We start from the raw sequence: 18,878 nt of genomic DNA, 5'->3' as shown, positions 1-18,878 counted from the left end.
CAGCACTGGAGGCTGGAGAAAGCACGGAGGTTTAAATGGGGAAGCAGAATTCCTGCCACGCAGAATTTTCATTGGTAACACCTCACACCACCTCTTACAAACCCGTTAACTGACGTGAGTAGAGACATTCACTTTAAGAGCCTGTAGTTATCCACACGGGGAAGAATGTCCCTCTCTGTCAAAGGGACCATCAGAGCAGCAGCAGGGTTCTGAGAATCTCGGACACGGCCAGGCCAGGCCAGCCAGGCCAGCATGTTCGGTTTGGCTTTCAGAAACGAAACGTGTCAAATGCAGAGGATCAAAAACAGAAAACAAACCACCCAAACAACTAAGAAATCTAATGCTGAGGCCATCAGGACGACAAGAACAAGGCTCTGCTGTACCTGAGATTTAAGCACTAAACCAGCACACAGCCAACCCACGCCCATGAATCCCTGGCTGAGCAGGTCCGCTGCAGCGGCACGCGCGCAGTGCACGTTCCATGTCTAGCACGTGGCACCCGACTCTAGGGCCGGCGTGACGGGAGAGACTGGCAAGGCTCCCTCAGGGAACCATGGATCTTGTTTTTGCTATTTTTTAGTGCCAACCTGACGTTCCCTGGGTGGTGAGATGACAAAATGACCTTTTACAAGCTCCTGGCCCAGCAATGCAGAAGGGCCAGGGAAGGGGTGCCACTACCGCTTAAGGCTCCGGGGCCGTGTGGGCTGTTCTGAGTGACCCCCGGGTACACACGACCATCGTCTGGAGGACCATGTACGGGCACAACGCGAGGACAGGCACCTGTGCTGACGTGGAGAAGGCTGGTGGGGCAGGGTCTGGACGGTTAATTTTGGGTGCAAAAGGGAAGAGGATGTGATTTGAAAGCTCCTGGGCAAAGCTGGATTGGAAAGAAAAATATTCCCTCGGCCCCCTAAAGCTCGGGACTTCTGCAGTCGTGTTTCCTTAGGTGAAGAAGGGTGAGAGGAGAGACCCAGGGACCTTCCAGTCCCGTCTGGCTCAGCGGACGCTCAAGGCGCAGCACACGGGGAGCACAGTCCCCTGGAAAGCGTGGGCGAAGCCACGGTGCCGCAGGGCCCGAGCGGCCTCCCACAGCGTGGTTTCCACGCGGCAGGAACGGCCGCGGTGAGAAGGGAAGTGCACAGCACTCCCGGGAGGCTTCTCCCAGCCCCTGCAGAGGGGGGTCCCCGAGCTTCGCGAAGCAGCAGCTGGAGAGGGAGGCGGGCTCAACCTTCAGCAGCGGCCCAGTGAGCAAGTATGCTCTGCGCGGGTAAGAGGAGACGGGGGGTGACGGGGTGGGGCGCGGACCGCCCCCGTCACACGGCCCAGCGGCCCCTGCGTGCGGCTCTCCGGCCACCCCGCGGCCCGTGTCACCAGACAGGGCAGAGCTCAGGAGCCGACCGCGCGGGGAGCAGGCCGGGGCTGGCAAAGCCACAGGCCCCAGAGAGGCCAAAGAAATCTCCGGACAGGCATTTTAATGACCTCCTGCTCACTTTCCTCCCCGAAGAAAGTCCCAGTACTTGGTCGGCACACGGGGCCCGGGACAGACAGGCAGCCCTCCCTCCACACTCGCGGCCTGAGCCCGACGGCGACGCCCGGCAGCCCTTTAACGCGACCACCGAGAACACGCCTGTCTCGGGGGTGTCCTCTGACAGGCGGAGGGGGTTTTCTCTCCCGGGGACTACAGGGGGATGTGGTGGGGACAGGTCTGGGATGGAGGGAAACGTCCAGGCCCCATCTGGCCACTCGGCTTCATCTTCCCAGGCAAGTCCCGTCGTGCCGCCTCAGCTCCCTCCCATGCAAAGCGCCAGGGGCAGGGGATGAGGCTGAGTGAATGCAGCTGCCCCTGACGGAACAACACGGGACCCAGCTGAGCTCCCGAGGCCGGAGGGTCGGAAGGGTCTCCTCTCCTGGCTCCTTGTCTGGCTCTCATCACAGGGCGCTCCAGAAAACTCGATACCCTGTCTTTTCGGTGACTCCCCGCCTTCCCACGAGGTGCATCCTGACGCCCACGTGTGCTAAACTTAATCTTACGAATAAATATCTGTGGACTCAAATTTAGGCTAAACACTTGCAGAGGGCTGCTGTGGACTTCAGCGGTGCGACAGGCCGACATCAGCGCACCCTAAGGGCGATGATGCTTGATCACCAGGCCCGGGTCACAGTGGAGACTAAGCTGGTTTTTAATGTGGCAGCGTTGTTCCCTTCTCAACTCTCCTCTTCCCAGCCACTCACCGTTCCTATTATCCTAACGTTCAGGGGCCTTGGGCAGGCTAACGTGGGAGACACCGTGCTGCCCTTCCTAGAAACGCCTGCATTTAGAAAGGTACTAACCTCGGAGAGATGCTTGATTCAAAGGAATAAACGGAACCAGTGACCGTCAGGCAGGGGCCCCATCAAACACCCCACCCCCGCCTTAAGCTGCCCACAGCCTGCTCAGGATGGCAGTGAGATCCTAGCATTGAAGTTTGGCTGAGAGTTTCTATTAGAAAAAGTTATTTTTTTTTTAGTTTGATAACATTAAAACCACTATTTATCTTTAAAAAGAACCCCATGAAAAATCCCGTCCGTCAAAACCTGATTTTTAGGGTGACTTGAGTATCTCTTCAATTTACGGCAAGATCTGTTATCTTCAGTGTTAAAATCACAGGCTCCCTTTCACCAGGAGCACACGCTAGGTGGGGCATTTTCTCTTGTGCCGAAGTGGTCTTTCAAAAGAGGTGGACAAAGCAGTAAGATAGCATTTATACGGTGCAGAAGAATGCCACTAGCTCACTCCAGAAAGCTCCTGATTTCATTCGTTCACTAAGCATCTGCTTCCGACTTTACGCCTTTGTGTCTATTACACAGCTTTTAAAGAAAGGTCCAGTTTCTAAGTTGTGTCACAGGGCACTCTGGACTGACATCACCAGCAGCCCTACATCCCCACCTCCCCCCACCCGAGGGAGGATTCTGTAATTAGTGGATGTGGGCAAGGCTCTCCAGCACGCCCTGCCTCTTGATAGGCGGCCCCTGGGATTTATGTGGAAGGCTCTTTCCAGAGCTTGCTTGGAAGTTGGTCGTTGGAAACACTGAAACAATTACTTAAGTGGTAGTTAGGGCCCCAGGAGGCCCCATGGGCTACTGGCCATAATGTTATGGGCTGAGTCATGTGCCCTCCCCCAACTCACATGTTGAAGCTCTCACCCCCAAACCTTAGAATGCGACTGTATTTGGAGAAGTGATTTAAAGTGGTTAAGTTCAGATAAGGCTGTTAGGGTGGGTCCCACTCCAATCTTACTGGTGTCCTTGTGAAAAAGAGGAAACTTGGACACATACAGAGACACCGGGGATGTACCTGCACGGAAGAAGGACGATGTGAGGACACAGGAAGAAGGCGGCTGTCTGCAAGCCAAGGAGAGAGGCCTCGGGAGAAACCAACCCTGCTGACACCTTGATCTTGGACTTCTACCTTCTACCTTCTGTTGTTTAAGTTACCCAGTCTGTGGTACTTTGTTGTGGCGGCCTTACAAACTAATACAGTATTGTTGGTGAGCAGTGTCACCTAACCATCAAAAAACTTAACCATCACTTGTAACATTTTATATATTGGAAGACGCCTTCTGCGTCCCAACTCCTGCATCAGAAACACATCTTCACTTGCCCCAGTGGCAAGTTGAGTGTGGCCTGGTCCCATCTCTCCCACTTAGCACTAGAAGGGGTTCAGGGAGAAAAACCTCACTGATCCAGCCGCCCTGATGTTCTTACAAGAGGTGCAGGAGAGTCGCTTAGAGGCTCAGCGAGTAATAGGGACAACAGTCAGAACAGCAGCAGGTGGGGACTGGGTCACTGGGAAGAGGGGACACCAGGAGGGAGGCTGTGGCAGTATTTCCCCCCTCTCTGGGGGAAGCAGCGCTTTAGGTCAGGGGGCACAGGGAGTCTAGTGGGGAACAGCAACACCGTCTGTAAACTGGGAGAGGGCTGTGGCCCAACACCTTTTCCTGTTTTGAAGTTCACACAGGTTTTCCCTAAGAATTCTGCTGTACATACATACGGCCAGCGTGACAATGCAGCTTGGTATTGTGCAGGTGCCCTGGGGAAGAGATGTGGCTGGGACCATGCTGGACGCTGCCCACTAGACGTTTAAGTGACTTCTGTTTCTAGACTGTCCCACCAAATCTTTGGTAAAGAATTAAATAGTGGTTTGAGGAAAGCTAAGGACAATTTATTTCAAAGCTCTGACTAGACGGGAAAACTGCCGTCTCCAAGGCTTCTCCGCTCCACGGGCTTCGGGGTGGCAGTGCCTGCCCCGGGCCAGTTTCTGGACGTTCGCAGGGGTAAATTTCCCTGCATTATCTCTGTAAGTCAATGTGCTGGACTGTAGGAGTTGTCAAGACTCATGAAAACTCCAAGATGGTAACTAGTTGCTCCTGCGGCAGCTCCGGGGAATCACAAGCGCTGACCTCCTCCTTCCGTGGGAATACTCTCAACACAAAGGAAAAACACAGGGCAGCTAAAAGACACTAAGAGCTCTATAAATACAGAGCTTCATAATTAAAAAATGTTCCATATTCCCATTTCAGAGCTCTAAAGGGCCCAGTGCAAGATCAAGCTAATGGAAACAAAATTAAAGGTTCCTGCCCTCTTTGCTGCCAAGCTGAGGGCACAGGAGACCTGAATTCAGACTAGGTGTTTCATGTTCTTTTTTTTTGCAGTATGCAGGCCTCTCCCGTTGCGGAGCACAGGCTCCGGACGCACAGGCTCAGCGGCCATGGCTCACGGGCCCAGCCGCTCCGCGGCATGTGGGATCCTCCCGGACCGGGGCACGAACCTGTGTCCCCTGCATCGGCAGGTGGACTGTCAACCACTGCGCCACCAGGGAAGCCCCATGTTCATTTTTATTTAGCCCCGGCCCGCTGTGGGCAGAGGCCCTGGCGACAAGGATCGGGATGGGGAGGGAGAGACTGTGGACAAGAGAGAAACAGCAGATCCCCTTCTCTGAGATAAGTGAAGGGAGGAGACGGTCTGGAGGGATCTTTTGTATCAAAACAGTTCTGGTCTAGCTGAGTCTCTTAATGCAGTATTGTCTCTCCACAAACAAGGTGACGCAGCACGTTCAGCCCCAAGCCTTTAAGTGAGCTCCTGCTTAGGTGTAGCCTTTCCTGTGTCCACCATTCAGCTGCCCTCAGGCCGGGAGTGATTTGCAAAGAAGGATTATGTCTGTGTCATTTCTACTGTGTGAGCGAGGTCCTCACCTCCTCTACATTCAAATCCTCTCTTCCTCTTCCTCCCCGCAACCTTGTTTTAGGGGATTTTACCAGAAGTCAGGCAGCAGGCTCAGGGTCTCAGGGCCCAAGCCAGCAGCTGGCCAGGCCCTGTCCTCTCTCGTGGGGTCTTCCAGCGCTTCTACCTCTTTTTCTTTTTCTTTTTTTTCCTTTTCAGAACAATCTCTTGTCTGCCAGATTTTCAACATCCAGCTGGCAGGATCCTCTGCTCTTTGCATGAAAAGGTTAATGGAAGCTGTCAGGAAGGGAGAGTGCCAGACCGTGAGAGCAGAGGGGAGAGGAAGAGTGAGGCTGCCCCACAGGGTTTTCTCATAAACGTGAGACAGACAGACACACACACACCACTCCATCCCCAAGCCCAGTCAGGCACAGACCCCGCCTGTCCTCAGGGCCTGCAGCTCTTGCTGCTGGATCGCTGGTCGCCTCGCTCAGCCTCTCATGCTCTGCTGCTCTTAGTCTTTTTGGACAAGAGTTCAACGTCGGAGCCGAGGAAACAGTGCAAACATCGCAAAGAGAAGAAAACCAGATCAGAAACATGCAGGCTGGGAACCAAGACAGAGTTTGCTGCCCATAAAGAACCCATTCTTCTCTTTTCTCTCTCTCTTGTTTTCTCTCCCCGTTGCCCCCAAAAGCTCCCGTGTCCACGTGGCCCACTTGGGGGCTACGACGATCTGTGCAGATGCATTCACGAGAGAAGAGTGTCACGTCGTGACTGATGACCCACGAGCTCCCGGAGTGAGGGCCCAGTGCCACCCCGGCGTCAACCATCCCAGACTCACCGCCCTGAAGAGAGAGGGGACAAGCCAAGCAGCCACTGATCAAAATCGAGAAGACAAATGGAAGACGGGCTCCGAGGAGACGACGAGGTCCGAGCCAAGCTGTGCAACGATACTTCCCTGAAGGTCAAAACTGGACTGGGTGCTGGGAAAGGGGCTGGAGTCCACAGCCGTGACCCGCGGAGCGAGCTGGCCAGTGAGGGCTCGTTCCAGCGTGGTCGGCCGTCAGGGGGCTGGCCTTCGTGGTGGAAAAAGGACGTGTGCTCCAGGGAGAGATTCCACTTTCAGCTTTTCAGCAGAATCTGCCTATCAGTCGACCTGCTTCAAAAAGTTCGAGAGGAGACTGGAAATGGGGTGTGACTTTTCTGTTTTCGTTTTGAATTAAACTACCATTGACATACAGCAAGATGCACAGATGTCGGTACATCAGGGTGTACAATCTGATGAATTCTGATCAATATCTACGCCCACATGACCATCTCACCAACCGGAACACAGAACATTTCCACCGTCCCAGAAAGATTCCTGGGACCCCTTTCGGTCAGTTCCCACAGGCGCCCAGTGTTCTAGTTTCCATCACCACAGATGAGGTCTTCCTGCTCTGGAAATGCCATACGAAGGGAATCAGACATTAATCAGATACTCTGTTGCGTCTGGCTTCTTTTGCTTAACAGTGTTTTTGAGATTCATTCATCAAGTTGCTTGTATTAGAGTTCGTTCCTTTTTGTTGCTGAGTAGTACGCCATTATATGATATACGATAATTTAAAAAAACCTCTTCTGTTAATGAACATCTGGGTTGTTTCCAGTTTGGTGCTTTTACGAATACAGCTGCTCTGAACAATTTTGTGCACATCTTTTTGTGGGCGTGTTTTCATTTTTCTTGAGTAAATAAGGAAGAGTGGGATTGTTGGGTTACAGGACAGGTGTGTATCTAATTTAAAAAGAAAATGCCTAACAGCTTTTCAAAGCCTTGGACCATCCTCACCACTGCACGGAGAGTTCCAGCTTCTCCACACCCTCGTGGACATTTGGTGGACGTGTAAAATTCACATTTGGTGAATTTTAGCCATTTTCTTGGAATTGCCCTGCTATCTCACTGTGGCTTTCGTTTATGTGAGCACTGTTTTCGTGTGCTTGGTTTGTGTGTTTTCTCTTGTGAACTGTCTGGTTCAAGTCTTCTGCCCATTTTAAAATTATGTTGTTTTGTCTTTTTGTTTCTGATTTTAAAAATATCTTCTCAATAGAAGTCCTTTGTTCAATATATACATTGTGAATATTTCCTCCCAGTCTTCTGATGAACTAAAGTTTTGATAAAGTACAATTTTTCATTTTTTCCTCTCACGTTTAATGTCTCTGTGCTTGCTGAATTGGGGGAAGTTTCAGCAACATATGTGCCATTTGGCTAATACCTAGAATTAAGACATAACGTTCATTTATCCCACTACAGGTGACGTTACCTTCAGTCATTTGGGTTTAGATGGTGTCGCCAAGTTTTTCCAACGTAAATCAACTAAAAGGATTTTGTGCTAATTGACTGAAATAACTTTTTGTGTGCGTGTGTGAAGAGACACTTTTAGACTACGCAAATATCCTGTTCCTCAACCAACTTTCACCCACTGGTTTTCACGTTCATTGATGATTCCAGTTCAAATCAGTTATTACTGTGATGGTTGCCAAGTGGTGATTCTCTAACTCCGCCACTCTTTCTCCATGTATTAGCTGGCATTCTGCTACAGGGCATGGCCCCTGCCCCACCATGTATTTGCTTACTGTTTCTCTACACTAGTACAGACTCATAGATTCCTGTTCTACTCAGTGGGCTGTAATTTGTTACTATTATTAATTTTGCTGCTCAAATTCCTGAAGATTTTGCTATTGGGAGCCTCCCATGTCCTTCTTCTTTTTTTAAAAAAATTATTTATTTGTTTATTTATTTATTTGGCTGTGTTGGGTCTTTGTTGCTGTGTGCGGGCTTTCTCTAATTGCGGTGAGCGGGAGCTAATCTTCGTTGCGGTGCGGGGGCTTCTCATTGCAGTGGCTTCTCTTGTTGTGGAGCACGGGCTCTAGACACGTGGGTTTCAGTAGTTGTGGCATGCGGGCTCAGTAGTTGTGGTGCACAGGCTTAGTTGCTCCGTGGCATGTGGGATCTTCCTGAACCAGCACTCGAACCCATGTCCCCTGCATTGGCAGGCGGATTCTTAACCACTGCGCCATCAGGAAAGTCCCCCCCCATGTCCTTCTGACACCCCCCCACCACTCCTAGAACACTCCGTTACTTTCTGGTATAAGATGCTCTGGATTTATGTTGTACTTTGCCACACACAGTCCTAGGCTGAGCCATGTCTCCAAGGAGCCCTGGTTCCTTTTGGTGAAAAAAGGCATCTATAAACCAGGAGCTGGCAGCTAGGTGAGTTTCTTGTTACTGGTGTATCACTGCTTCTAGGTGCTTCAGCAGATAAAACTAGGAAATACACACATGTATCCATGTAGATGAGCACACAAATGTACACACAGAGAAAGCTAAATCTATTGTCTGTCAAAAACCCTGAGTCCATACGGACACCTGCAACAGCAGCTGAACGCCACCGGACTTGCCTTCACCCTTCTGTATTTGTTACTTCCTCCTCCTGGAGTAACAAGCCTGCTCCCATGAGCTTCAATATACCTACTCATTCCTTCAGTCTCCTTGTATGTAGCCAGTCTCCCAACCATCTGCACCATCATCTTGGTCCTTGCCTCCAAATGCCACCATGCCAGCTGAATCCTCAGCCCTGGCCCTGCCAAAAATGCTGGCCACGTGGGCCGAATCCTTGATCCAAGCCTGGCAAACACACCAGAATCTTTGGTCCCACCAAATATATAGGCCAGTGTCAGTGCCAGATTTATGGAAACACTAACAAGGTTTCCTGCCCAGGAGCTGGCAAGAGGGCCTGGCAAAGAAAAGAAGACACCTTCTGTAGAAGGTGTGTGGTGTGGGAAACGTGGACCTGGAATTTCAATTATGAGATGTGATTCTGGAAGATAACAGACAGTGGTCAAATATGGGGCTGTCCTAGAATCAACAGAGAAGATGTTTAAATCTAAAACTGAACCTAATGAAACCTTTTTCTTCATTCTAGCCACCTTGTACCACTACAGCATTCTACTGTGACACGACCTCAATCTACTTTTTCAAAGAAAGTTTCTCTAGGGCTCCAGAGCCATACTTAAAATGGTATGAGACTTACAGTTATCTGAAAAATTTCAGCAACATCTTTTCTTCCAATAGCAAGTGACCAGAAGGCTCAGGTTCAGTAAACACTAATGAACAGAGAGATAGCCTGAGTAGTATGATGTCATTTATTTCAAATTTATATCACACTGAACAATACTGCACATTGTTCGTGTAAACAAATATGTATATTAAAAAGGTAAAAACGTGGACTGTAAAAATGCAAACCAGTTTAGGACACTGGTTGCCACTGCAGATGATAAAAGAAAAATGCAACTGGGTACAAAGAAAACTTTAACTATATTTAGCGTTAACAGGTAAGAGCAGCCTGCACTGGGAGAGGACAAGAGTGTGAAGGGGGAGCCCTGTGGTGCAGGCAATGAAGGAGCTACTGAAATCCAGGAAAAGTCAGCACTCAAGACTTTGCGCTAAATGCACAATCACCACTGGAAAATTTAAAGCCTGTGGAGCGATGAAAGCAACTCAAACCCAGCTCAATTACAGACTTGACTCAGTTCCCAAATGCTAATGGTCTGACAGAAGAAGAGGAGTTGCCTATTTCTAGACATAAATGTTATTAATCTCAGTTTCTTTTACATATAATATTTACCACTTAATAAAAAATGAGACACAAAAAAAGCAAATGAACTTAAAGACATATTGATAGAAATTATCCAAACAGATAATAGGAATCTCCAAACATAACATGAAAAAAATCCCCCAAATAAACAAACAAAAGCCCCCAGACATTGAAGAGATGTGGAACAATATCAGATGGTCTAACAAATACATAACTGTAGATATAGAAAGGGAAGAGAGAACGGGTAGAAAGGCATATCTGAAGAGATAAGGGCCAAGAATCTTCCAAAATTAATGAAAGACAACAAAACATAAGCCCAAGGGACACAGAGATCTCAAAAAGGATTTTAGCACAGACAGGAAATATAACGTAAACTACAAATAGGCACAATATTTTCAAATGGTTGAAAACAAAAGTTAAAAAAAAAAGTCTTGAAAGCAGTCAGAGAAAAAAGAAACATGAGAGGGTGGGGGTGGAGCACACATAAATACAGCAGACTTTTCAACAGAAACTATGGAAGCCAGAAGAGAATGGAACAACATCTGTAAAAGTCAACCTAGAATTCTATACCCAGAGAAGAGTATCTTTCAAAAAGGTATTAGCTTTTTGTATCTTTCAAAAAGGTATTAGCAAGGTATTAGCTTGCGTGGGCTGCCATAAGAAAATAGCACAGACTGGGTGGCTTAACAACAGAAATTTATTTCTCACAGTTCTGGAGGCTAGATGTCCAAGAGCAAGGTGTTGGCAGGGTTGGTTTTTTTTTAAGGCCTCTCCTTATCTTACAGATGGTTGCGTTCTTGCTGTGTCCTCACGTTTTTTTTTCCTCTGTGAGCACACAGCCCTGGTGTCTCTGTATGTCCCAATCTCCTCTTTTTACAGGGACACCAGTCAGATTGGATTAAGGCCCACCTATCAGCCTCTTCTTAACTTAATTACCTTTAAAGGCTCTATCTCCAAATGTAGTCACATTCTTGGAGTCAGGGATTCAAGAATATAAACTTTGCAGGGGACACAATTCAGCCCATAACACCCTGCCTTCTCTACTCCCCAAACTCACGTTCTTCCCACACACAAAACACATTCACCCCCATCCCAACAGCCCAAGAGTCTTAACCCGCTGCAGCATCAACTCTAAATCCCAAATCTCATGTAAATATCATCTAAATCAAGTGTGGTTGAGACTTAAAAAACATGATTCATCCCGAGGCAAAATTTCAATGTGGACCTGCTGAACCCAGACAAGTTAGCTGCTCTAAAATACAGTGGTGGGACAGGCATAGGCTAGACTTTCCCATTCCAAAAGGGAGACCCTGGAAAGAAGAGAAAGGGGTCATGGGTCCCAAACAAGTCCAAAACCTAGCAGGTCAAATTCCATTAGATTAAAAAATATATATTTATTTATTTATTTGGCTGTGTTGGGTCTTCACGGTGTCAGGCGGGATCTTTTGCTGCAGCGCTTGTTGTGGCTCGCGGGCTTCTCTCTACTTGGGGCATGCAGGTTTTCTCTTCTCTAGTTGTGGCACGCGGGCTCCAGAGAGCGTGGGCTCTGCAGTTTGCGGCACGCGGGCTCTCTTGTTGAGGTGCGCGAGCTCAGTAGTTGCAGCGCGCGGGCTTAGTTGCCCTGCAGCATGTGGGATCTTAGCTCCCCGACCAGGGATTGAACCCACGTCCCCTGCATTGGAAGGCAGATTCTTTACCACTGGACCACCAGGGAAGTCCCTCATCAGATTTTAAGGCTTGAGAATAAGGCTCTTTGGCTGGATGCTGTCCTCCAGGCCCACTGGGGTGGCAGCTCCAGCCCTCTGGCCCTGGGTGGCAGCCTGGCCTATTGAAATCAAGGAGGAAGAGACAGCCTTGCCCCCTAGGCCTGTGTCCTCTAGGCTGGTGAATATATGTTGTCAACAAGAAACTCACTGTAGCTATAAAGACATCGACAGCTTAAAGGCAAATATATGAAAAAAGGTTTATCGTGCACTCACAATTCTAAAGAAAGCTGGAATGGTTACGTTAATGTTAGACAAAGCAGACTTCAGAGCATGGAGTATTACCAGTTTTGAAAGGAGATATTACATCATGATAAAAGAGTCAAGTCATCAAGAAGATATAGCAATCCTTAATGTGTATGCACTCAATAACAGAGCTTCAAGATACATAAAGCAAAAGCCGATAAGGTAAGAAAAATAAACAAACCCATAAATTTAGTTGGTAAGATAGCCAGCCTCTAAGAGGGCAAAGGAAACAAAACAATTCTGGGAAATCTTCAGATGTAAAGTAATATTTCTGTAGGCCAGGCAGTTGCAGATAATAGGGTCATAACTCAGGATGGAGTCTGAGTGGTTCTCCTGACATCAATGTCAGATTATCCAAAGCTACCGGATGGCACTGAGGAAACTGTCTTGGGTCACCAAATAAACCATCAGCAAGGTATATACTAATAAGCATTCTTTACACGTACAGTACTGTGCCAGGCACTTTAGAAATACAAGACATGGTTCTGGCAGTGAAGAAACTCATCTAGTTAGGGAGTAAGAATCATAACTATGAAATACAAAGTAATAAATTACGCAGAACTCACTAGAATTCACTCACTCATCTGAGTTAGTAAGCAAGTACCAAGTACCTGACGTGGTGCGAGTTTTAAGATGAAAATGATATGGTTCATGTCCTCAGCTGACAGAAAGCCTCGACTAACGGGAAGACAGATATGAAAACTAGTAAGTACGAGTGTCACAGGTCATACAGAAGCCCTAAGGAGGGAGTGGCACATTGGGCCTGGGGTTTCAGGAAAGAACTCAAAAAAGAAATGATGCCTGAGCTGAGTTTAAAAACTCAGATTCCTATTTAGATATTCCCCAGGGACACAAGGCAGGAAAGGGCAGAGCAGGCAGAGGGACACAAATGTGAAAACTGTAAGTCAATTAACAGTTTGAAAGACTGTCAGTGGTTGTATGCTTCAGGGACAGGGTGAGGGGAGATGTGCATTTAAGAATCAGGCCAAATGGAAGGAGGCCTTGTGTGCTTTGATAACAAGCACGGACTGTATCCTGCCTGCCTTTCTCCTTCCCTTTCTCTCATTCCTTAAACAAACCTTTACTGAGCAGATGCTATGTGCTAGGCATTATTCTTCGTACAGACAACAGTGCTGAAAAAGACAGACAAGGCTCTTGTCCTGTCCTCACGGGGGTGTGTGACCGAGGGGAGCACGGTGGCAGTGAAACGCATGGGACATACAGAGTGGAGTAACACAAACGTCGAGTGCAGAAGGCTCTACCTCCCCGAAGAAAACACACGCGCAAAATAAACCAACGTGCATATTTAGCGGTGATCTCTATCTAATGTTTCTTGGGCTTCAAAAAGTAAAGTCAAACCTTGCTCACAATAGGCAAGTCATTTTGTATTATCACAGGTCATCTTTCTCGACAGCCTGCACCACTCCCTTAAAATCTTACTTGGAGAGAGGTGGCAGAAAATGGGTCGGTTTCTCCACCAAACTCGAGCTGCTCTGGAGAGGCTGATGGAAGGTGTGGTTAGTTGCTGTGCCCCTTTACAGATGACCCTAGTCACCTGCTCCCCAGGTTTTCCAGGGCTGCTGCTGAAGATACAGTTTCACACGCCTCATGCAACAACTTCAGTAACTGAAGCAGGTTCTCAGCCAAGGGGAAACGTGACAATATTAACATGATTCATGTATGTGAGCAAAGCTGTTTGGATGATAACATGTGGGATGGCATGCCTTCTATTGAATTCCTGGTTTTTCACCCAAAACTTTCTGGAAAACTCTTAGCTTGAGATTTTCTACCTTGGCCTCACCCTGAAGGTATTTTTTTTCCCCTTAGAAAGACTGATTACTTCCATTCAGGCATATTTGGAAAACAGGACTGAGCCAAAATACTTTTTTTCATTTCAAAGACAAGTTGTTTCACAAAGAAATAATTTAATGCCAGTTAAACTTTGATACATCACTGTTCGTGCTTTAAGATGCCCTGTCTCTCTGCAAAATTTTGAAGTGGAGTTTCTAAAATTAACTGGCTGTGTGCTCTGTTTCCAGCGGGCTTCCAGTGGCATGTTAACTTCATGGTTATTAATATCAAAAGGAGCTACTAGAAATTCGATTTAATTCTGTCCTTTAAATTTCTCCCTCTTTTGAGAAGAAAGAAATTAAAATTTCCATGGCAACACGCTAAATCTGAGAGGTCGGCCTTACCTTTTCCATCACACAAATCAGGTGGGTGACCGACAGGCCGTTAAATGGGTCTGTTTTTAGGCAATGTCCACACCCGGGAGTCAGTCCTGCCCTGACCCCAGCGTGCAGTTCTCGACCCGCGGCCGTCACTGCTCCCTGCAACCTCACACCACAGGATGTGCCCTATGCGACACAGCCTCCGCTCATGCGTTGTAGGTGAACAGACGTTCAGCTGGAAGACGGTGCACAGCTTTGACACGCTGGTGCAGAGCTCCAGCAGACTGATGGCACGATCACATCTACAAGGGGCTGGGACACCATCAACCCCACTCTGTGGCCGGGAACAAAAGCAGCTTAGGATTACTGTTCTAAAGCTGCTCCATTTCTTCTTTTCTATTTTTATTTCTCAGTGTTTATTCCATTTTTCTTTCTTTTACTTTCCATGTCTGCCCTCACCCCGTTTTCTCCTTGTTTCTTTTATTCATGGTTTTTGCCTCCTTTTAGCCTTCTCATTTTCTCTACTGAACTAAAAAAATCACGACATGGAAAAAAGAGAACCAATGGATTTTACAGGCAACAGTAAACAGAAAGTGGAGCAGAAGAGGGTAACCTAAACTAATTCATCTAATGGTCCTTTTATTGAAAAACTTAGTAGGTTGTGACCCACAGTTCCCTAGAGACAGCTGACTTGTCAAGGATCCTCATCCAAATATCCCCAACTCAGACTTCCTGTCCGTGGTCACAGTCACGAGTGGCCATCAGTTCTGTGAAATAACAGATTCCCCTTAACCCTCTCCCTTCCGAACCAGCCCTTTCTGATTCTTTGGCAAGTTACACTGAGGGAAGAATAAAGTGGGGCTTACATCAAATGGTAGCTCCTAATACCTACTGAAGAGCCAACCACTGCTAAGAATCTTGACTCTGAACCCCGAATACTCCAAGGCAGCTTCTACTGCGTCAACCTACAGAGCAGCTGAGTTTTGTGAGGGTGTCGCCAGAGCTCAGGTGAGAGGCTTACCTGTTCCTGGGTCATCTTCTGCAGCTCATTCTCCCATGCTGCCTGGTCATCGTCCAAGTTATAGGAAGCTGGTGGAGTGAGTCCTTGAAGAATCAGGGGGTCTCGGTCATGGCAGAGGGCTGTCAGGTGTCCAATGTACAACTTTAGTTTGCTTCTGTTTTGGTCAAGTTCTAAGAGGGGCTGGATGATCTGAGGTGAAAAAAAATGAGGAAAGTCAAGGTCAATCTGAAACACGAAGTTCCAGTCTCTTTATGCCTCCCAAGGCAAAGAAACGGAGCAAGACTAGAGCTCTTGTAATCACTACCGCAGTCTTCGGGACTGTAGAGAGAAGCAGGTCCATACACCTGCACGTGTACACGGTCACACCCACCCACTGTTCTGGGGGCTGCGTGGGGACCACTGGCATGGACATCAACGCGAGATGCAGTTCTGACTTTGGGCTGGAGATCAAGCACAGGGTGAGCTTGTTTTTGCAGAGGTGGCATTCCTGATACAGAAAGACTCCAGTTACTTCACAATTGCTCATCCCATCTATTTACAAGGAGGTTACAAAAGACTGCTAGTTATTCACTTTGTTATGAAGCAGAAACTAACACACCATTGTAAAGCAATTATACTCTAAAAAAGATGTTAAAAAAAAAACCGCCAAAACTCCTAGTGAAACGTGCTCATCTGAAAGCCTGATGCCACATGCTACGTGTGTTCCTTCACCTCCTACTATGGAAGGAAGGTTCTGCCTCTGGAGAAAGTGCGTGTTTTTCTCGGCCACGAGATGTGGTGAGTGAACTCATGACTAGATCTGCCTCCTGGCTGGAGCTCCCTCGTTCACTGGGCCGAGGCCATCGATCCTCCTTTTAATGGGTGACAGATAAATCCTTACACAACGCCAGAGCCCTGGGCCTGAGCCCGGGCCCAGTGTGGCGCTGGGCCTCTTCTCTTGAGTAGCAGTCCTGCGCTGACTCTGTTTTGTGTCCCCTTTACCCTGGATGGGTAACTGTCACCTCGGCTCCCTCTGAAAGCACATCAAAGGACAGATGACTTCATCGGGCAGCTCTCGGGCCCGATGACACTCGGTACTGGCAAGCCTGAGGGGCTGAGGCAGAGCTGGGCCGGCTCTCCAACGCTGAAACGCTGGCACAGCGTCTGCCTGACACACAGCAGCTGGGGGAGCCGCCAACCCACCAGATGCTGGCAGGCCCCAGACGTTCCCAGGGCTCACAGGCAGGGTCTGCACCTGCTGTGTGTCACCGGGCCGGCACTTTACACCAGCAGGACACCTCTGACCCACCTAATGGACAAGGAGCTCACTCATCTTCAAGTCAACAGAAACAAGGCCTGGTATTACTTTCAGCAGTGACACTGATTTCTTCCTGGCCTCAGAGGACTCCCCTGCTGCTTTCCTTTTAAGAGTTTCTAAAATAAAGTTTTATGTTTTTTATTGTGAAATCAATGCATATTTTACTCTGAAAAGTATGGGAGAAAATATAAAAGAAATAATAAATAGCCTATAGGTATTCCATCAAGAATACCACTTGCAAAATTTTGCTGATTTTCTTCCAAGTCTTTTTATAAACTTACATAAATCAACTTTTAACAGTATCATACTTCACGTTTTGCTTAATACCCTGTTTATCCATTTAGTGTTATATTGTGAGTACTATTCACATTACGTATTCCTGGAAAACATGATTTTTAATGGTCGCTTTATAAATATATCACATTTCCTCTGTTTCTAATACTATTTCCATAAAATAGTTAAGAGAGGGAACAGCCAGGGCTTAGTGTCTAAAACGATCTTTAACTTACTAGAGAGATCAGAGTTCAGAGTTTAGGCCTACGTGGTATATAATACAATATAGAAATTGGAGCCTGTCTAGACAAACCAGAGAAAGTGAACACATTCAGCATTATTATTGCTTTTAAAACACACACACACACACACACACACACACACACACACACACACACACAATTCCCTAAGGATAAAGGTTACACATTCAGGGGCTGGGGTGGAAGGCTCTGGGCTCTGTAAGGGACCCCTAATCAGCAGGCTCGTGGTACGAGTCCCGTGGTATCAACACTGCCAACCACAGAAGGACGAGACTGTTTTGCAGAGGATTTGGAGACTGGGGAAGTTGGATAGCTTTCTACAAACAACACTAATCTCTCAAAAAAGACTTGTATTTTATTCCTGGCCACAAATGCACATTCACAGTGTAGAAGATTTAGAAAGAGTTCCAAAGCAGAATCTTTAAAGGCAAGTTCAAGGCAACTCCTTTAAATGCATGTTCACCTTGCACGTCAATATCCCAACTGTCTAGCCACGGCTCTCCTACCACACCCCTCATGCCTCCGCACACGGCAGCCCTATTTCATTTCCCGTGTTTTTAGCTTGGCCTCCAGCTTCTTTCATGGACACATTGATTTAAAAAAATCACTTTGGGGATTTTCATTGGATTTGTGCAACTTACTCCCATTCTTTGTGTGTGTGTCTGTGTATAGTTGCCATCACATCTGGGCTGCAAGGCTGAAAGAGCTGGTATCTTAGGTAATTACTGTTTGAGTTGGAAAACTGACAGAAAAAAGCACGAGCTCTGAGGAAGAAGACAATGTGATAAATGGTGGTAGTGGAGAGGTCAAATTTTTCACAGTAAAATGGAATCTGGAAAGATACTAGCTCACTGCTGTATGACTGGGAATGAAAAAGTGGACTTTTTAAGGTCCCTGTTCTTAATCAGAGATGAATCTCAAACTGATTTAAATGTATTTCATGCTGAGGTGCTGACAGATTACAAAATAGGTAGTGTTTTGCACTCTGAAAGTTTTCAAAGTCCAATTGAAAAGTTAAAAAATGATGGAATCTGAAAAATTTTTCGAGGATAAAAATTCATTCCATGCAATGACCAAGATGCCCTTTCTTCTCATGTCAAAAGGAGTCGCTTTTTTAAAACAAAACAAAAAAACTATAGAGCTTACTCGGTGAAAGTGTATGAAACTGCCCGACCAGCACAGTTCTCAAATCTATCCATCAAGGAAAAAAAAAAAAAAAAGTCACCGTGGCCTCTCTGGGACACATTCAACCATGTCAATCATGTGGGAAATGTCCTTATCTCTTCCTTCTCCCCATCTAACTTGGGCAGGCCACTCAGAAAAGAAACTGCATTTCCCACAAGGTAGAACTGCCACTGCCTAATCTCAAGAGGGAAGAGGGACACTTGCCAAGTAGGAAGAGGATGCCTTACAGGATCCAGAGGTTATGTCTTTTGTCCACATACAACCTCAGTACACTGGCAAGAAGTCCTACCCAAAGCTGTCAGTAATGCGGTCAGACCACATCAGTCCTACAGCTATGCAGAATTAGAATTACCTATCTTTTTCTCGGCATAAAGAAGTTAAAAAATGAACTTGTCAAGATAACCTCTGCTTTTATCAAATATAATGCCAAAATGTCAATATCCCCCCAATCCTACATTTACGGAGCTGTTAAGGAAAATAATTTAAATTATGAAGGGGAATGAGAGCTTTCTGGTGGACTTACTGAAAGCTCTGTTTCTTCTTGCAAGGATTTATTTATGTATCAGCCCCTCAAATTGGCTTCAGAGGCCAGCATTTGATGACACATGGTGATGGAAGACAGTGACCTCCGGAAGGTGTTTATTTTAACCTCCCTTCCACTCGAGCAGGTTAGATGGCTAGAGATCTTTTGGAAGACAGACCAGCTGCTCCTCTATTGTTCGATACAGATTGCAACTGAAAATTCTACAGCATCCCGTTTCTGCAACCCATTCATCTAAGACATGGGAACACATGTTCTTGGACCAGGATGGGACGTTCAGTGAAAGGCCCC

At 47.2% G+C, this 18,878-nt stretch overlaps 1 protein-coding gene across 12 annotated transcripts in view; it reads right to left on the bottom strand.

The window, feature by feature from the left end:
* ERC1 (ELKS/RAB6-interacting/CAST family member 1) overlaps positions 1–18,878 on the bottom strand; it is a 390,663-nt gene that overhangs the window by 17,949 nt on the left and 353,836 nt on the right. For 8 of the 12 annotated variants that reach the window (XM_073789251.1, XM_073789255.1, XM_073789254.1 and 5 more), the window contains 2 exons: positions 15,032–15,220; positions 13,745–14,344 (listed from right to left, as the gene is read on the bottom strand). In XM_073789251.1, coding sequence (XP_073645352.1) covers positions 14,075–14,344; positions 15,032–15,220 — 459 coding nt within the window. In that variant the 3' untranslated portion in view covers positions 13,745–14,074. Of the gene's footprint in view, positions 1–8,283; positions 11,503–13,744; positions 14,345–15,031; positions 15,221–18,878 lie in introns of those variants that run through there. The other 4 variants (XM_019925892.3, XM_019925893.3, XM_019925896.3 and 1 more) reach the window with 2 other exon arrangements.

Source organism: Tursiops truncatus, chromosome 11 (genome assembly GCF_011762595.2).
Source record: "Tursiops truncatus isolate mTurTru1 chromosome 11, mTurTru1.mat.Y, whole genome shotgun sequence".
NCBI classification, from domain to species: Eukaryota; Metazoa; Chordata; class Mammalia; order Artiodactyla; family Delphinidae; genus Tursiops; species Tursiops truncatus.
Note: the sequence above shows the minus strand (reverse complement) of the source record. Positions and strands in the feature narration are given on the sequence as shown.